Here is an 18255-nt window from a genome sequence, read left to right as displayed (position 1 = left end):
TTGAGAGTGGGTCTCGGGTTGTGTCTTGAGTGTAAAACACTTGTAATCTTCATCTTGTTATAGTGAAATTTCTTTTCGCCTCTGCCCGTGGACGTAGGCATTAAAGCCGAACCACGTAAATCCTTGTGTTCACTTTATTTTTCGTTCCGGTCAATTTACTTGTAGTCATATCGGAGTTCACGAATCGATCCTTTCCGCAACAAATTTGGTATCAGAGCGTAGTTGAAGGAGTGATAATATTTTCTGAATTGCCCTGTGACTGCAGCTTTGTCTGATCTTTCACATCAGGAAGAAAATATTATCATTCATTCAAAGGTTCCAAATTATGGCTACAAGTGTTTCATCGACTAAGTATGATGTCGAGAAATTTACCGGGAAAAATAGTTTCAGTTTATGGCGCATCAAGATGCGGGCAGTGCTGGTTCAACAAGGATTGCTAAAAGCATTGTCTGGTAAAGATAAATTACCAAGCACGCTTTCGGAAGAGCAAAAGGATGACATGCTAGAAAGAGCACATAGTGCTATTCTGCTATGTCTAGGAGATGAAGTGCTACGAGAAGTAGCGGATGAGAAAACCGCGTCCGGTTTGTGGCTCCGGTTAGAGAGCAAGTACATGACGAAGTCATTGACGAACCGGCTCTACCTCAAGCAAAGACTCTATGCCCTGAAGATGGAGGAAGGTACACCTGTTTCCCAGCACCTGGATAAATTCAATTCCATTATCATGGATTTGAATAATATCGATAACAAAATCGATGATGAGGACCAAGCAATAATTGTTTTGTGTTCTTTGTCTCCCTCGTATGAGAATTTTGTTGATACAATGATGTACGGTCGTGATGACCTGACTCTAGAGGAGGTGAAAAATGCCTTAAGTTCCAGTGAGTTGAGGAAGAAAATCACTGGTAAGGTGGTCGAAAACAATGAAGGCGAAGGCTTGGTTGCTCGAGGAAGATCCAAGGCAAAGGGTGGAAGTTCAAGTAAAAGCCATCCTAGATCGCAGTCCAAGAAGAGAATACAGTGCTACTACTGTAAGAAGTACGGGCACATGAAGGTAGATTGTCCGAAAAGGAAGGAGAAATCAGAATCACAGGAGCAACAAAATGATCGTGCGAATGTAGCTGATGCAGATTCTTCAAGTGATGCCGAGATCGTTCTTGCAGTATCCGACTCTTACGATGGTGGGAGATGGATTCTTGATACGGGAGCTACATTTCATATAAGTACTTCGAAAGATGCATTCTCAACATACGAGAAGCATTCTGGTTCAGTACTAATGGGAAATGACCACGCATGTCAAGTCATGGGGATTGGCACAGTTCGTATAAAGATGTTTGACGGTATTGTTAGAACTCTAACTGATGTTCGGCACATTCCAGAAATGAAGAAAAATTTGATCTCTTTGAGTACGTTGGACAAGAAAGGCTTTCGGTACTCTGCTGAAGGTGGAGTTCTCAAGGTATTCTCGGGTGCTTTGACTGTGATACGTGGTAATTTGGAGCGGGGCCTTTACTTCCTCGATGGTTCCTCGGTTACAGGTGTTGCGGGAGTGTCATCATCAGATGATCTAGATTCTGACACCACGAAGTTATGGCATATGCGGCTCGGGCATATGAGCGAGAGAGGCTTATCGGTGCTAAGCAAACGAGGATTATTGTCTGGGCAGTGTACAGGAAAGTTGAATTTCTGTGAGCACTGCGTCTTCGGTAAGCAGACTCGGGTAAAGTTCAGCACTAGGATTCACAAGACAAAAGGCACAGTGGATTACTTCCATTCTGACCTTTGGGGGCCTTCTCCGACAATTTCTAAAGGTGGTTACAGATATCTGCTTACCTTTATCGATGATTACTCGAGAAAGGTTTGGGTGTATTTTCTGAAGAGCAAGTATGAGGTTCTCATCAACTTCAAGCAATTTAAAGCTTTGATCGAAAATCAAACAGGAAAGAAGATCAAGCGATTCCGGACGGATAATGGCTTGGAGTTTTGCTCAGGTGAATTCAATGAGTTCTGCAAAAATGAAGGAATAGTAAGACACCGCACTGTTCGTCGAACACCACAACAAAATGGAGTTGCAGAACGCATGAATAGAACTCTCTTGGAGCGAGCTCGTTGCATGCGATCAAATGCTGGGCTCGGTGAAGAATTTTGGGCTGAAGCTGTTAATACTGCTTGTTATTTGGTTAACAGATCTCCGTCAACAGCTATTGAGCTGAAGACTCCTGAGGAAGTATGGTCTGGTTCTCCTGCTGATTACTCTGGTTTAAGAGTGTTTGGCTGCCCTGCGTATGCTCATGTAAATGAGGGAAAACTCAAACCGAGGGCGAAGAAATGCATATTTCTTGGATACGGCCAAGGGGTGAAAGGATACAGGTTGTGGTGTCCTGATCCGGTTTCGTCCAAGTTCATCATCAGCAGAGATGTGACTTTTGATGAGTCATCCATGCTTCGATCCACCACAAATTCCCGGGAAAAGGAGGAGTCAGATAGAATGGGAGATCACGGTGTTGAGAAGCAGGTGGAGTGTCAGGTGGACGCTCCAATTCCTACGGAAGGTACTTCAGTCCAGGATGATCAAGTTGAGGTGCAAGATTCCGATGAAGATGAGTCACCTCAAGAAAAACCATATAGCATTGCCACTGGAAGAACGAAGAGACAAATCAAACCAAATCCGCGTTACGCTAATCTGGTGTCTTTCGCGCTCAGTGTGGCGGAGTCCATTGGTATAGAACCTTCCAGTTATAATGAGGCTGTCACGTGTGATGAGTCGGCACAGTGGGCAATTGCTATGAGTGAGGAGATAGAATCTCTTCACAAGAACCATACTTGGGAGTTGGTTAAGCCGCCAAGTAACCAGAAGATAGTTGGTTGCAAATGGGTCTTCAAGAAAAAGGAAGGCATCCTAGGGGTTGAAGCAACTAGATTCAAGGCACGATTGGTTGCTAAAGGCTTCACTCAGAAAGAGGGGATTGACTACAATGAAGTTTTCTCCCCAGTCGTAAAGCATTCTTCCATTCGTGTATTACTTGCCATGGTGGCCAAGTCTGATCTAGAACTTGAGCAGCTTGACGTAAAAACGGCGTTCTTGCATGGTGAGCTCGAGGAAACAATCTACATGCGTCAACCAGAGGGTTTTACAGTTCCTGGTAAAGAAGACCATGTCTGTCTATTAAAGAAGTCTTTATATGGATTGAAACAATCCCCAAGGCAGTGGTACAAGCGGTTTGATAGCTTCATGATTCAGCATGGTTACACAAGATGTGACTATGATGCTTGTGTCTATCATCGGAAGCTCTCAGATGGTTCGCACATTTATTTGTTGCTGTATGTTGATGACATGTTAATTGCTTCCAAAAACATGTCGGAAATCAACAAGTTAAAGTCGCAGTTGAGTGGTGAGTTCGAGATGAAGGATCTGGGTGCTGCCAAGAAAATTTTGGGCATGGATATTCACAGAGATCGCAAGGCGGGCAAGCTTCGTGTGTCGCAGAAGAACTACATTGAAAAGGTTCTTCAACGCTTCGGCATGGATAAAGCGAAAACTGTGAGTACTCCGTTGGCACCACATTTCAAACTCTCTGCAGAGTTGTCACCACAATCTGATGAAGAAAAGCAGCAAATGTCTCACATTCCATACTCGAGTGCAGTTGGAAGCGTGATGTATGCAATGGTTTGCACTCGTCCAGACATTTCACATGCAGTTAGTGTGGTCAGCAGATACATGAGTTGTCCTGGCAAGGAACACTGGCAGGCCGTGAAATGGATTCTCAGGTACTTGAGAGGTTCTGCAGATTTATGCTTGGTATATGATCAGAGTGACTGCACTAGCAGTGTCACGGGCTATGTGGACTCTGATTATGCTGGAGATCTGGACAAAAGAAGATCTCTGACGGGTTATGTTTTCACTTATTCTGGAGGAGCCATTAGTTGGAAAGCTGTGTTACAGTCTACCGTAGCCTTATCTACGACTGAGGCGGAATATATGGCGTTAGCAGAAGCAGTGAAAGAAGCATTGTGGATGAAAGGTCTAGTAAGCAGTTTGGGTTTACAACAGGATTTCACTGTTGTATTTTGCGATAGCCAGAGTGCCATACATCTGACTAAAAATCAGATGTTTCATGAACGGACCAAACACATTGATGTCAGATATCATTTTGTTCGGGAACATGTTACGCAAGGTGACATTGTTATCAGCAAGGTTGCTACCGAGAAGAATCCTGCAGATATGTTAACTAAGGTGATCCCTGCATATAAGTTCAAGCATTGCTTGGACTTGATAGGTATTCGGGATTGATTAGCGCCAGAGAGGCGTTTGGAAGAGGTGATCCAGTTCGAGGAATTCACTATGATGTTCAGCTTGGTAAATTTCAAGCCAAGGTGGAGATTTGTTAAGAAATGGCTTAAAATTGGTAGTGGATTGTTGTTGTTGGTAGTGGGTTGTTGGTGGTAGTGGATTAGTGGATGGTTGTTGGTGTCCATTTTCAACCACAAATCTTTGCCAAAGTTTTGGACAATTATGTCCTTGAACTCTCTTATAAATAGAGAGGTTCATTAGCCATATTAATCATCCCAAACCAAGAGAGAGCAAAGCTTGTTCTTTGAAAGCTAGGATTTTAGCTTTCGGGTTTTCTATAGGGGTTGAGAGTTGTGAGGTTCTCGGGTTGTGTCTTGAGTGTAAAACACTTGTAATCTTCATCTTGTTATAGTGAAATTTCTTTTCGCCTCTGCCCGTGGACGTAGGCATTAAAGCCGAACCACGTAAATCCTTGTGTTCACTTTATTTTTCGTTCCGGTCAATTTACTTGTAGTCATATCGGAGTTCTCGAAACGATCCTTTCCGCAACATAGTAGAATGTGTAAGCTTAGATTATAATCTCAAAATTCAACCACATTATCATATTGTCCGACCTACAACTACAGGAAGGTGATAAAAAGAGATGAAATGTCCAGTTTTAAGGTTAGTATAAAAAAGTGGTTGCTCCGTCAATTTCCACACAAACTTCATGATTACTGCCATAGAATTTAAGACGATTAACGATCATCATATGCTTATGGCTTAGACACCCCCCCCCTCTTCCCTCTTGACTTGTAACCCAATATGTACTACGATTCCCATTATCAAAACAAGGTAAAAGATAAAACAACAATAAAATGCACTTGATTGACAGTTTGGATGGATTGCCTATAGCCTATATAGGCAATAGTCTCTTCAAATATGTCATCATAGTTAACATGTGGATAAGGTAGATACGATAAACCATATATAACGCCCTTCAAATATTATTTATTCGATTACAAACGAAACCTATATTAATCCATCAATAGGACCATACATACATACATACATTGTTCCACGACGTCATTGTAATTTTATAGATGATAATAAAGTGCAAAGCCTACGTCAATGAAAAGCATGCATACATCACCACTACGCCATTATTATCTATGTCTTCCGCACCTGCTCAATTGTCGTTGAGGAGTGATGATTTATACAGTAAAAGAGTGATCATCGAAAAAGTGCTGGTTTATTTCAAATGGATCATATTAAGGTCGAGGGTCATCGTTTGAGATGGCTGTCGCATATTTTCTTATGGACCCACTTTTTTTTTCTTTTTTTATTGTTTACATTACTAGCTGGACCTACTTCCCTTTTACATTATTCGCCTCATTTTAATTTCTTTCTTTCTATGTTTTCTCTTAAAAAGGGCGTCTAGTTTTAAGGTCAAATTTTGGGATTAGATCTTCTACTTTGTCTAAGTTGTAGTATTTGTACATTTCCAATTATCAATTTTAGTCGTTATAGTTTTCAAATTTTAAAATTTAATCCTATACTTTTCGATTCGGTCAATTTTAGTTCATGTGTTTTTTTTAATTTTGATATCTTAGTCTTGACTCTATTAATCTTGTATCATAATTATATATTTAGTTTAAGTTCTCTAATATGTGAAAATAATAAGTTGACATGATATTATATATATGATAATATTTTTGTCGTATCAAATTTTAAAAATAACAAAGCTTAATGAACTTAATATTTAGCATTTGGTTTAGACTAAAAGTTTAAAATTTTAAAAATACAAAAATTGAAAGTAACCAAATTAAAAGAAATGAAATAAATCAACATCATATGTATAGTACGGGGACAAATAGCATAATTTAGCCCTAGTTTTAGGTGGTTGGCTCTTCGCTAGCGCATAGACCCCACGTTTAAGTACACACTGGGCCATGAAAACCAATGCTTTTATCTTTTTCATGCATTTTTTGGTCCATTTATGCCCTGCCCTACCACCATTATAAATTATCATGACTGCATTACCCTTTACGAAACACCCCCACCTCTCTCTCTCTCGCCTTTGTTATCACTCTTCTTCGTTCTCTTTCTCTTAGCTCATTTCATTTTTTCTAAGACTTTTTTGTATTATATATATACCTGCAAGGATATATACCCACCTTTCTTTCCTGAAAATTGCAGAGATCAGATACAATGTCAGAAGATATGAATCTATCCATAAATGGGCAGTTTCGGGTCCCTCCTGGTTTCAGATTTCATCCTACAGAAGAGGAGCTTCTTCACTATTATCTCAGAAAGAAAGTGGCTTTCCAAAAGATAGACCTTGATGTTATTCGAGAAGTTGATCTCAACAAACTTGAGCCATGGGAAATACAAGGTATAGTATTACTGTATTAGTACTGCCATTACCATATTAAAACAAAACAAACCCATTTTTTTCATTTTCTTTGTGGGTTAATTATGCAGAGAAGTGCAAAATAGGATCCACCCCACAGAATGATTGGTACTTCTTCAGCCACAAGGACAAAAAGTATCCTACGGGGACCCGAACTAATCGTGCAACGGCTGCCGGGTTCTGGAAAGCAACTGGGCGTGATAAGATTATTTATAGCGGTTTAAAAAGGATTGGATTGAGAAAGACATTGGTTTTTTATAAAGGAAGAGCTCCACATGGACAAAAATCTGATTGGATTATGCATGAGTACAGGCTCGATCATAACAGTACTAGTACCCATGACGCTACTGTAAGTATGCATGTATGTAATATTGGAGCAATATTCCTCTGTGTTGAATCTGTTTTTGCTTATATGAAATTATTGAATGGGTTCAGGCATCAAATGGCATTGGAGATTCAGTGCCTGAAGAAGGTTGGGTGGTTTGTCGTGTATTTAGAAAGAAGAATTATCAGAAAACCCTAGAAAGTCCTAAAAGCTCTTCCTCAACTTTTCTGGATTCAAAGGGGAAGATGCTTGGTTCATGCAACGATGGGGTTCTAGATCAAATTCTTTTTCATATGGGAAGGACTTGTTGTAAGATGGAGAATGGTTCATTGAGCAACAACAACGTTGATATCCCCAACACCAACAACGGGGTACATGAAAGGTTCATGCATCTGCCCAGGTTGGAAAGCCCAACACTCTTTGATCAAGATAGAAGCTTCATCAAGCCTTGTTGTTACCACTCCATCGACGATATGCTGACTGAAACTGAACCATCTTCGATCAACCAACGAGGCACTGCTGGTGTTTGTGAGTCCAACAATGGCGTTAATGATTGGGTCACCTTGGACCGACTTGTCGCATCCCAGCTAAATGGTCAACAAGAAACTAGCAAGCAACTATGGTGTTTTAATGACCCTAATGCTGCTTTCAGTCTTTGTCACGATGATGATGTTCAACTATCGCACTTAAATTTGCTCAGATCAAATCAAAACTCCAACGTATACAGAGACGAGAATGATCTATGGAGCTTGACCAAGTCGTCGTCACCGTCACCCTCATCATCATCAGACCCTTTATGCCATCTATCGGTATAATAAAACTAAATGTCAATATCATATAAAAGGACTGGCCGAGTATATAGGTATGTATGACTATGTATATATGTATATGTATGTATTTGCATAAAAAAGGGTGAAGAACTCTGAGATGGGAAAGCGTTGTTACACTCAGAAAAAAAAAACGATGTTATGGATCAAATAACCAATCATCTCACCATATATGAAGGATTATTATTACAGGGAATAGAGATTAAATATGTTTTTTTTTCCCTTGATTCGTTAACTATCCTGATAATACACTGATTAATAGGTTAGTGGTGACTTTATGGGGTTGGGGCACATGTGTTTCATGGGTCTCACACGCCAAAGAAAAAACACAAATAATTATATCCACTTGGTTGCATCACAATATTTACATTGGGGAAGTGTGTTGGTCAAACATTGTATCAGGTGGTTTAAGGAAGATTATTAGATTTGAAAGATCCCATATATTATCTCACCCAGCGTACTATAGCTTATCAAGAATATATTCAATCATTATAATTTTTAGATTTTTAAATTCAAGTGTAATTATTAATACAATTTTTCTACTGAATTCGTCGGGTGTTACATTTTGAAATTTAAAAAAAATACTCATTAAATAATTAAAAAATTATATTTATAATAAATTTGAATTTAACAAATTCTTTTTATTTAATACAATATTAAAGATTTAATCCGTATCAAACAAGTGCCTAACAAAAATTTTAATCACTACTTAAATAAGATACGTAAAGTTTATATATGAGATAATGATTTGGTATAAAATGCTGACTAATTTCATTAAAACTGATCCACTTGATGATCGATGCTGAGAGGGAAACCGTCATTTGTTCATTATAACATAGATACATACATATAGGTGTATATCTATAAATATATCAAATTAGTCACATGCTTTCAACAAGGTTAACTTGGTACGTCGTTGCCACTCCCTCCTAATCTAATTTTTTAAAATATAAATGAGATTAGTAGTGAGAGTTAATCACAATTATTGCGAAATCATTTAGGAGCATTTGCATTTACAATTATCATTAGTTTGCTGCTCCATCTTTTCACTATAAATGGCAACTTTAAATGGTTTTTAATGACATAAATGGTATTCCCTTTTTCCTTACTAAGAAATACATACGCTACGTGTGTTATATTCTTTGCAATTTTCTTTAAATGAATGCATATTTCCTTAATTAGTTGTATATTAGAGAAAAGAAACTATGTGAAATAATATCCAATAGATTAGTTATGGTAAAAGTATTATAAAGGTCCTTGTATGAGGAGTTGAAAGGCATTTTATTTTTTTTACTCAATAAATTAAAAAATTTAGTCCCTGTATGTTAGATTTGAGATCAAACTATTTAGTTCTGTTGAAAATTTCACCATTTTTACTGTTAAAAACTACCGTGATTAACGAAATAGTTAGACAGTTGCACTTGGCATGCCACGTGTATCTCATGCTAACATACATGAGCCAATTTTTAATAGAAGGACCAGTTTGCTTATTAATCTAACATATAAGGACTAATTTGTTCATTTTTTGAATAGAAGGATACAATGCAATTGGACTCCTAGTACAAGGACATCCATGATACATTTATCGACTAATCATTAGTTTTTTACAGTTTTTTTTTCCAAATTTTCATCACCAATAAATTAAAACGGGTTAATGTACTATTTTTCTCAAACCTTGCACTCAATTATTACTTTGGTATCTAAATAAATTTTTTTTATCAGTTTGATACATGAAGTTTCCAAACGTCAGGCACGTTAATCTAACCGTTACTGCCTTATATAAAAGATGACATGGCACGCTAGGAGCGCACCACATAACTCAATTTTCTATTTTTTTTAAATAAGTGCAAAAAAAGGAAAAATTCAAGAAAATAGCAAAAAAAAACTTGAAAAATCTAAAAAAATTAAAAATTAAGAAAAATTATAATATTTTTCTATAATTAAAAAAATAATTTTCTTTTTAGAAAACATAAAATATAAAAAAATTTGGAAATTCAAAAAGAAAAAATATTAAAAATATAGAAAAAAAAACACAAAATAATATAAACATGCATATATGTAGAGTATGTTTATTAACCTTGAAATTTTTATTTTTAAATTTTTTTTAAATTCATTTTCTCATAAAGACCATTACTCAAAGCTTGTTACTTATTTAAAAAAAAAAAAAACTATGATCTTAATTCTATAAAGTAAATAACAGTAAACTATTCTTATATATAATTGAACTTGAAAGTTTGTTTAAATCAATTTCAGGTTTACCTTAAAAGTAAATGCTAAATGTAATTCAAAAGGCAAATAATTTGCTAAATGTAAAAAAATAGTCAACGGTTTATATTGAAATCAATCAAATTCAAAAGCGTCTACATTTAAATTAATTAAACTCAAATGAATAAGGTTAATTGAAGGAAATTATGAGAATTAAAAGTGATTGAAAAATAAACATAAACAATCTGTAAGGTTAAAGCCCAAAACATTTTGTACCATTTTAATTTAATTCTTGAGTTTTGACAACCATAAACATATTGTGTAAAAGATAATTTTTAGAACTCTCTTTATAATCTTTGTAAAATTTTTTTGCTTTTTTTAAAAATTTTATTGTGTAAAAGGTGTTAAATTTTTTATTTTTTATTTTATAATTTTTCTGATATTTTGCATTTATTTTAACGGGGAAAAAAAAGAAAATTGGGTGACGTGGCGCACTCATTTTTTTTATAAGGGCAATAACAATTGGGATAACGTGCTTGACAACAGTAGTAACAACTGAAGTACCTTACTTGACGGTTAAAAACTTGAAGTATTAAAGTAATAAAAGAATAGTTTAAATACGAAAGTAAAAATTGGGTGCAAGTTTAGGGACAAAGAATTGATTAACCCAATTAAAACCGATGGAATTTAAGTGCGAGCAAGTAATGCTAAAACGATTAGACAAAATTATGAAGAGAGGGTCCCAAAAGAAGTTTAAATTTAGGGAGTTCTTTGACTTCATGAATCGACATTGATTGCTTATCTGCAATCCTTAAGTTGGAAAAGCCAATTTCTTTGCCCAAACTTTTTATTTATCTCCTGAGAATTTATGGTAGTAATTAATGAAGTAGTAAATACAACACGCTAAAAACCAAATTGAATGAGCATTTTCATTATTCGTACAGTTATTTATAAAATTTAAAGCTTAAAATCTAAAACTGGAAATTGGAAAACCAGAAGGCAGTATATGCAATCATTGGCTCCAACAAATGTGATTGAATATCTTCACCGGCTAAAATAAAGTGCAATACTTATACTAGCTAGTTATAACTAAGCAACTCCAAGTCCATACAAACCTACACTCATATGTATTTACATCTACATCATTTTTAATTGAATTGGTTCTCAGTTGATAATAAACATTATTATAAGGTTTTTTTTATCATTTTAATTCATATAAAATCTAGAAAATATACTTGATGGGTTAGTGTCAGAAGTGTTTGGTTCGCCAAATATTAGATTATGTTTTGTAATAGGATTTTAGGAATATGAGATTACCTGGTTTTATTCATTTGGCTGGAATGTAGGGTTAACGTGTTTGGTTAAAAGAATGTAAGATTATACCTTTATTTTATTATATGAAATTTTCTTGAAGTATCTTATGAATTCAATTAAACCACCATTAAATCTAATTATGAAAATTTATTTATACAATTTTTCTCCTCACCACATGTCAATCATTTTAGGAATGACTCAAATTTGTATACGAGACAACTTCGCCAGTTTTTGGAGGACTATGTTTTTACTTGTTGCGACCATTCTTAAGTACTACATTAAAGCACTAACCGTGACCAAATTTTTTTCCCAAACAAGGAAAATCTTACGGTTTATATACTCACATAACTTGTACTCAAATAAAGATCATGTGTTAAAACTGTAAAATAAGATCTAATATAAAACTTAACAAACCAAAATCTATCATATCAGATCATCAAGAACAAAACTAGATGCAGTAGCATACCTGAATCCATAAATTTCTTGAAATCTTCGAATCTTATGATTTTGATATTCTAAATTAGCACACAAGTAATTCAGAGAAAGTCACTCTCTCTTTTCTAAATGTGGGATATTAAAAAAGTTACGTATATGTAATTTGGGGACCGTAACCCTAATATATATAATGTTTGCACATTAACCATAATTTCTAACCAGTCCATCACTAATTAAAAATTAATTACTAAAGTATCTAGACATATTTGACCCATACTATATTTAATAATTAAAGCCTAATAAACCTTAATCAAATTATATCATTTTTAATTTTGACTAATCTTTTATAATAGTAAATAATAACATGTAATTACTATTATTATATACGTGATTTCCATATTTTTCAACATTGTGAAAAGCTGCTTAGATTCAACATGTTTGAAGTTCAAATCTCGAGTTATGTAATCTTAAACTTGTAGTTACATATGATAAATTCATTCTTAAAAGTTATTTCATGGTTGCAAATATACAAAACAGAGTGTCTATCAATTTTGGTTTTCAAACTTACAAGAGAGAAGAAGAAGAAAACTATATTTTAGTTTTTGTCTTAAAATATAATAAAAAGAATTATATTGATAAATGACATTAGAGTCGATTTCACAAGTTTCTATAATATCAATTTTGGATATTCTTCAAGGGCAGAGAATTTGAAGATATTACTATTTTGGTTTTTAAAAACACCGAGGAAGCATGTAATAATCTAACTTTTTTGTTTTGTTTTTAATTTGTTATTGGATTCTATTGAATGATATTTTATTTATTTCCATATATATATTAGTTCTTCAACAATATTTTTAAGATTTTATTTTTCTAAATTTTTTATATAGAAAAATTTTATTTTTTTAAATTACTTTGAGGATTTTTTTTACAATTTTTATTATAACAAGGGTTAAATTAACGTAAAATATAAAATTTGATGACTAAAATTATTATTATACCAACTAAAAAGTGTCACTTGATTATTAGGAGACCAAAAAAAAATTTAAAAAATTTTAGTGACTAAGTTGTAACTTTGTATAGTTAAGTAACTAAAATAAAAGCTTACTCATAATTTAATGAAAATGATATATTTTACCCTAATTTTTACCCTTTCAACCAAAATCTTATTTATGTACCAGAAAAATAAAACACTAAAATCTTATTTATTTTATAAATACATTTGTTACATAAAATTTCACCTACAAGATGTACCATAATTTAATATATTTATTAAATCTATTAAAAGAATAATAATAAAAAAATTACTTCAAATTTACCATTTTTCATATAACATTTTATAATAGTTTACAATTAAATAAAACCATTTGATTTCTACGTAATTGCCCATAACATATTAAAATAATATATTTTTTATCACTTAACCACCATATTAAATTTTGACCGTCACATTGATAACTTTTAACATTTCGCACTAACTCTACTACCTTCTGCGTCATCGGACGGGACATAACGGAACTGTGACGTCAACTTTTGATGTTTTGTCGTGGAAATGGCTTTCTTGGCGGAAGGGCAGCACCAAGTGAGGGCCTGAGGGGACAGGTAGGGGCTTAATCCCCGCTTGATTTAGGAAAATTGTCTTTTAGATCCTTAAAATTTATAATATTCAAGGTAAATTTTCTGTTTAGTACAACTCAAAATTGGCCTCCACCGTAAAATGTTCAGTTGGCAGCGACTCTAAACCCTCGTTGGTTTGGATGTTCTTTCCCATTTCATGAGCTTATGGTTTTCTTTGGGCTAGGCTTGGATTTTGTCGTTCCACTCTATTTATCTTTGTATATTTTTTGGACATATTCAGATTTCAGTGTGCTTCCCTTAATAGAGAAGGAAAACTTTCTAAATACTTTAATAATGTATCAAAATACATAGGGTTAAAAGTGTAAATTTACCATCATACTATAGGTGAATATTGAAATTTGTTGTTTTCATTAATATTTTAAAAAATATGAGTAAATTTACCATTCAACTCTCACGTGAAAGAAATTTACTACAAGCCTTTGAATTTTATTAAAATGTACCATCAACTTTGATTTTCTACCACTCAATTTTAATTTTGATGATTTAAAAATATAATTTAATAAAAGAATTATTTTAAATATTTTATTTTAATGGTTAACAATAATTTTACTTATAATATTAAATTTTAATAAAATGAATTAGAATTTCTATTCAATGAAATAAAAACATGAAAAATAGAAATACATATATCATAAAAAATAAGTTAAGCAGTTTTGCTTAACTTTAATAGTATATTAATTAACTTACTGTTTTTATTATTTTAAATTAAAATCGAATAACAAATACCAATCAAAATGAAATATGGTGATAAATCTCAATTTTTTACTTATAGTGACAAATTTACATATTAACCCAAATATATATAAATGTATAATCTTTTAAAGATAGACCTTATTTTTCATTAATTACTTAAAACTCTATGCTCAATTTACCTAAACAACATATGGAGTGATAGAATGATTTCATAAATGATTTTAATCTATATAAATTAATCATTATGAGGTTCGTGATTATTTCTCTCAATAATATTTTCTAAAATTTAAATTTAATTTTTTATCTTAAAAGTATAATGTGTTTTATCATTATAGCCTTAGAATTTCTCAAGATTTGTGATGAGTTGAGTGAGTGGGTCATTTTAATAGGCTAAAGGCCGAAACCATCGATACGCTTTAGTTTTAGTGTATATGGACTTCAAATGAGCTTTAATTTTATTATTATAGTTGGTTCCATATCGGTTCCAGTTAGTGTGCCCTATTTTAGCAATAAAGCATTGAAATCAACCCTTTTTTTTGCACCAGTTAAAATTTCGGTTCGTACTAATTGCATTGGCTTGTTCCATCCAATGTCAGCTGCATCGGCCAAAACATTATGCACAATTGGTGCATGAAGAATATTAAAAATTATAAATTTATAACTTTTAACCGAAATGGTAATAAATGATAAAAACTTTTTATTAGAACATTGTGGATCAGCTTATGCATGAATATTTTATATTTAAATATTATTTAATATCATTCAATTGATGTTTGTAAATGTTCTCATCTACATGTATTAAATAATTTTTTTTAAAATATCATTAAATTTAAAACAGTAAACCAAAATAGATCAATACTAATATGCACCAATTTTAGTAGAAAAACGGTGCATCCACCGATGCAATGCTGATTACCTTACTTTACGTCTCAAACACTAAACTAAAACTAATATTTTTATAAAAATTTATATTCTTGTAATAGCCCATTTTCAGTTAAATCAAAACAGTGGTTTCAAGACCACAAATTCGAGTTCGGAAGGAAAATTATTTTAATATTATCGCATGGTCTGCATTATGATAGGAAAGTCGTATGAAAATTTTGTTAAGAAAATTTTACCGATTACATGTTTAATTGATAAAAGGAACAAATTGCATAAAATGCAGAAGTTGAGTTCTAGTAGCTATAAGAATCAAATAGCTATGGAATTCAAAATTTCAGGTCCTTATATGGAAAATAGACCATTAAGAAGAGTTAGTAGATAAGTATGATGATTCATCCATGGAAATTTAAGAAAAGAAAATGACTAAATTGGAAAGTAAAAATAATAAAACATGATAAGTAATTAAATAATGAAAATATCACCTTTCCCAAATTTTTTTATGGAAACCCTAGCTAAGAGGGAAGAACTCAAGCAAGCTTACTTGGCTTAATTGGGTAAGTAATCTTGTCCCGTTTTTAGTAATTTTTATGTCTCTGAGATCGTAATAGCTTAATGTAGCTATCTCGGGGATTAATTTGCAAAGTTATCAAAGCACTAGGGTTTTTCCATGGATGAATATGCATGAATTATGAAATTTATGGTAGAAAATGAAAGGTTGTTGATAGATAAACAACTTTTGTAAAGTTAATTTTGATGAAATTGTGATTTAGGGACTAAATTGGAAAGTTAAAATATTTATGAAAAATTTATGAATTTTATGAATTTCATGGGCTACAAATGTTACATGTAAAAATTGTCTAGGCTTGGAATAAAGATTAAATTGCATGAATTTCATTTTCCGAGCCTAGAAATGAAATTGTAATTAATCAAAAGTATAGGGGCAAAATAGTAATTTTTCCTAAGGTGTGAATTGGATTGAATTGAATATGAATTGTATTAATTTGATGTTAAATTCATTCGTATAGATCTGGATAACTCAAATACGAAGTTCGATTGTGGAAAAGAAAAAGTGTCGGATTAGTAGATTTTACGTACACGAACAATTGTCAAGGTAAGTTCGTGTAACTAAATTGTTTATATTTATATGTTTGAATTGAATATTATATATGTGAATTGTGTAATTGCTATTTATATGAAATTGATTACATATCCAACAAGCCTGATAAATGTCAAGTTCCGTTTGAATAGATGAAATTCGATGGATACAAGATTTCCCGTATTGGTTGTGGTCCTGCATATGTTGCAGACACACCATAGCTCAAACGAGCGTCCCATTATTAGCCCTTTTGAGCTTCCCGTTATATGGTTCTTGCGAGCTTCCCGCTAATAGCTCTTCGGAGCATCCCGATTGGTTGTGATTTTGCATGTGTTGTAAACACACCACAACTCTTATGAGCGTCCCGATATATGGCTCTTCGTGAGCTTCCTGATTAAAGGCTCTTTGTGAGCTTTCTAATTAATGGCTCTCCGGAGCTTCCCGATATGGTTCGCTTGAACTTCCTGATAAATAGCTATCTGGAGCTTTCCGATTAATGGCTCTTCAGAGCTATCCATTATTGGCTCGCATGAGTTTCCTGATTACGACTCTTATGAGCTTCCCATTATACAACTCGAATAATGTGCTCTAAGGAGCATTCTCGAATATGAATTGACAGATTATAGATTAGTGCACTACGTGTGTACTACCCGTGTGTCCATCGATATTTCAAATAAATTCAATGAATAAAGTTCCGACATGGGATAATCTGAACTTGAGATGAATTATTATGGAGATGTACATGTTATATGGATATATGATGTGGAAAGTATATGTATATGATTTTTTTTACATGATGAGCTCATCTTTGTTTCTTGATATTCACATGAAGTACATGACTAACAAGTTTCTTAAGGTTATATGTATTTAGGCAAATTTCCAAATTTCTTGGATGAATTTTGCATGCTTACTTTTAATGTAAATGATTAGTAAGTTAATTTCCCGTTATACGAACTTACTAAGCATAATATGACATAATATGCTTACCCTGTATTATTTTTCCTGTTTTATTGTAACAACCCTATACCTGATCTAATCGTACAAACCCGGTATAAGACTATTACATTTGGTGCCAAAACTGTTATGGGTAGATATTGTTTAATTAAAACATTTATACATAGCATTTTAACTTACCAACCATATTTGCAAACATACATATACACTATGTTTGGTTGGGTGTATTGGCTATGCCAATACACCCCTAATCGGTGGGGCCCACTTAAGACGCCTCTATGCCGTTGTTTGGTTCATGGTTTTTCTATTACGCCTGTAATACAATACTAACCTAATCGGTGAAATCCACCGATTTCTAATACACCCCATTTGCTCAGATTACGCGCCGCATAGGTTTACCATCCCTGTTATACCCTCCCATCTGCTTCCCCGTTTCTCTTCTGTTCCTTCTAGCCTCTGCCGATTTCCTTGTTGGTAAGTTAATACCTCCAGATTTGTTTCACTCTGCTGATTCTGCATGTAATCGGTTTCCCCTTTTCTGATTACAGCTTCTTCTTCATCGCACTGTGCCCGAATTTGGTCATTTACAGGTTAGTGTTTTGGGTTTTTAAGCTTTCCATTCCTCCTAATTTATTCCTCTTCTTGGTTGCCTTGCCTGCGCCTAGTTATTGCCATTTCTGCTTCTTTCCAGGCTCCACTCAAGGCTTCAATTTATTTCAAAGGAAATCCATATTCATTACAGGTCAACTAAACCTTCAATTTACAAGCCATACGTAATCATGTTTCCTTTTTTTTTTTAATTTTGGGTCTCTGTAAGATTTGTTCTTTTTGGGGTTTTGAATTCTTTTTATTGTTATGTTTAGTTAATCCTTTAATTTATGTTGTTTAGAGATGGTGAATTTAACAGAAGTAATATAGTTGATGTCAGTATTCATGTCTGTGGAAGAAATGATTAGAAGAGTTAATTATAACAAGAGAAATGGAAATAAGGTACAATTCACTGCGTTAAAAACAGTACCTTTTCGTTGAACAAAACTCCACCAGTAGGGTTATCTTTGTCTTCAAGTCTGGACTGTTTTCTATCTCAAGAATCTTTAAGGCTGGGAAGTCAACAGTATAATCTTCATGGAAAAATCCAATGAGTTTCTGAAGATCTTTCAATTTCAGGGAGTTCAATCGAGGGAAGCAAATTAATCCTCTGTTTTA

The 18255-nt window shown here is 33.6% G+C and overlaps 2 protein-coding genes and 1 long non-coding RNA gene across 3 annotated transcripts in view; 2 read left to right on the top strand and 1 right to left on the bottom strand.

The window, feature by feature from the left end:
* Positions 1–5434, bottom strand: part of LOC107914261 (probable LRR receptor-like serine/threonine-protein kinase At1g56140) — a 12007-nt gene extending 6573 nt beyond the window's left edge. The window contains exon 1 of the mRNA XM_041108050.1: positions 5430–5434. Within this exon, the coding sequence (XP_040963984.1) occupies positions 5430–5434 (5 nt within the window). The remainder of the gene's footprint in view (positions 1–5429) is intronic.
* A 1047-nt stretch (positions 5435–6481) lies between these two features.
* LOC107947214 (NAC domain-containing protein 43-like) lies at positions 6482–7823 on the top strand. The gene is given in 3 exon segments (NM_001327532.1): positions 6482–6665; positions 6755–7032; positions 7119–7823. Coding segments are annotated over 3 exon segments (1167 nt in total).
* Positions 7824–17305: 9482 nt separating this feature from the next.
* LOC121224355 (uncharacterized) lies at positions 17306–18187 on the top strand. Its single transcript, XR_005921967.1, has 3 exons — positions 17306–17523; positions 17598–17791; positions 17939–18187. It is a non-coding gene; the product is annotated as an uncharacterized lncRNA (long non-coding RNA).
* The last annotated feature ends 68 nt before the right edge of the window (positions 18188–18255 follow it).

The sequence above is a fragment of the Gossypium hirsutum genome, chromosome D12 (genome assembly GCF_007990345.1).
Source record: "Gossypium hirsutum isolate 1008001.06 chromosome D12, Gossypium_hirsutum_v2.1, whole genome shotgun sequence".
Lineage (NCBI taxonomy): Eukaryota > Viridiplantae > Streptophyta > Magnoliopsida > Malvales > Malvaceae > Gossypium > Gossypium hirsutum.
The sequence above is the reverse complement of the archived record's forward strand: the minus strand, read 5'-3'. Positions and strand labels throughout refer to the sequence as shown.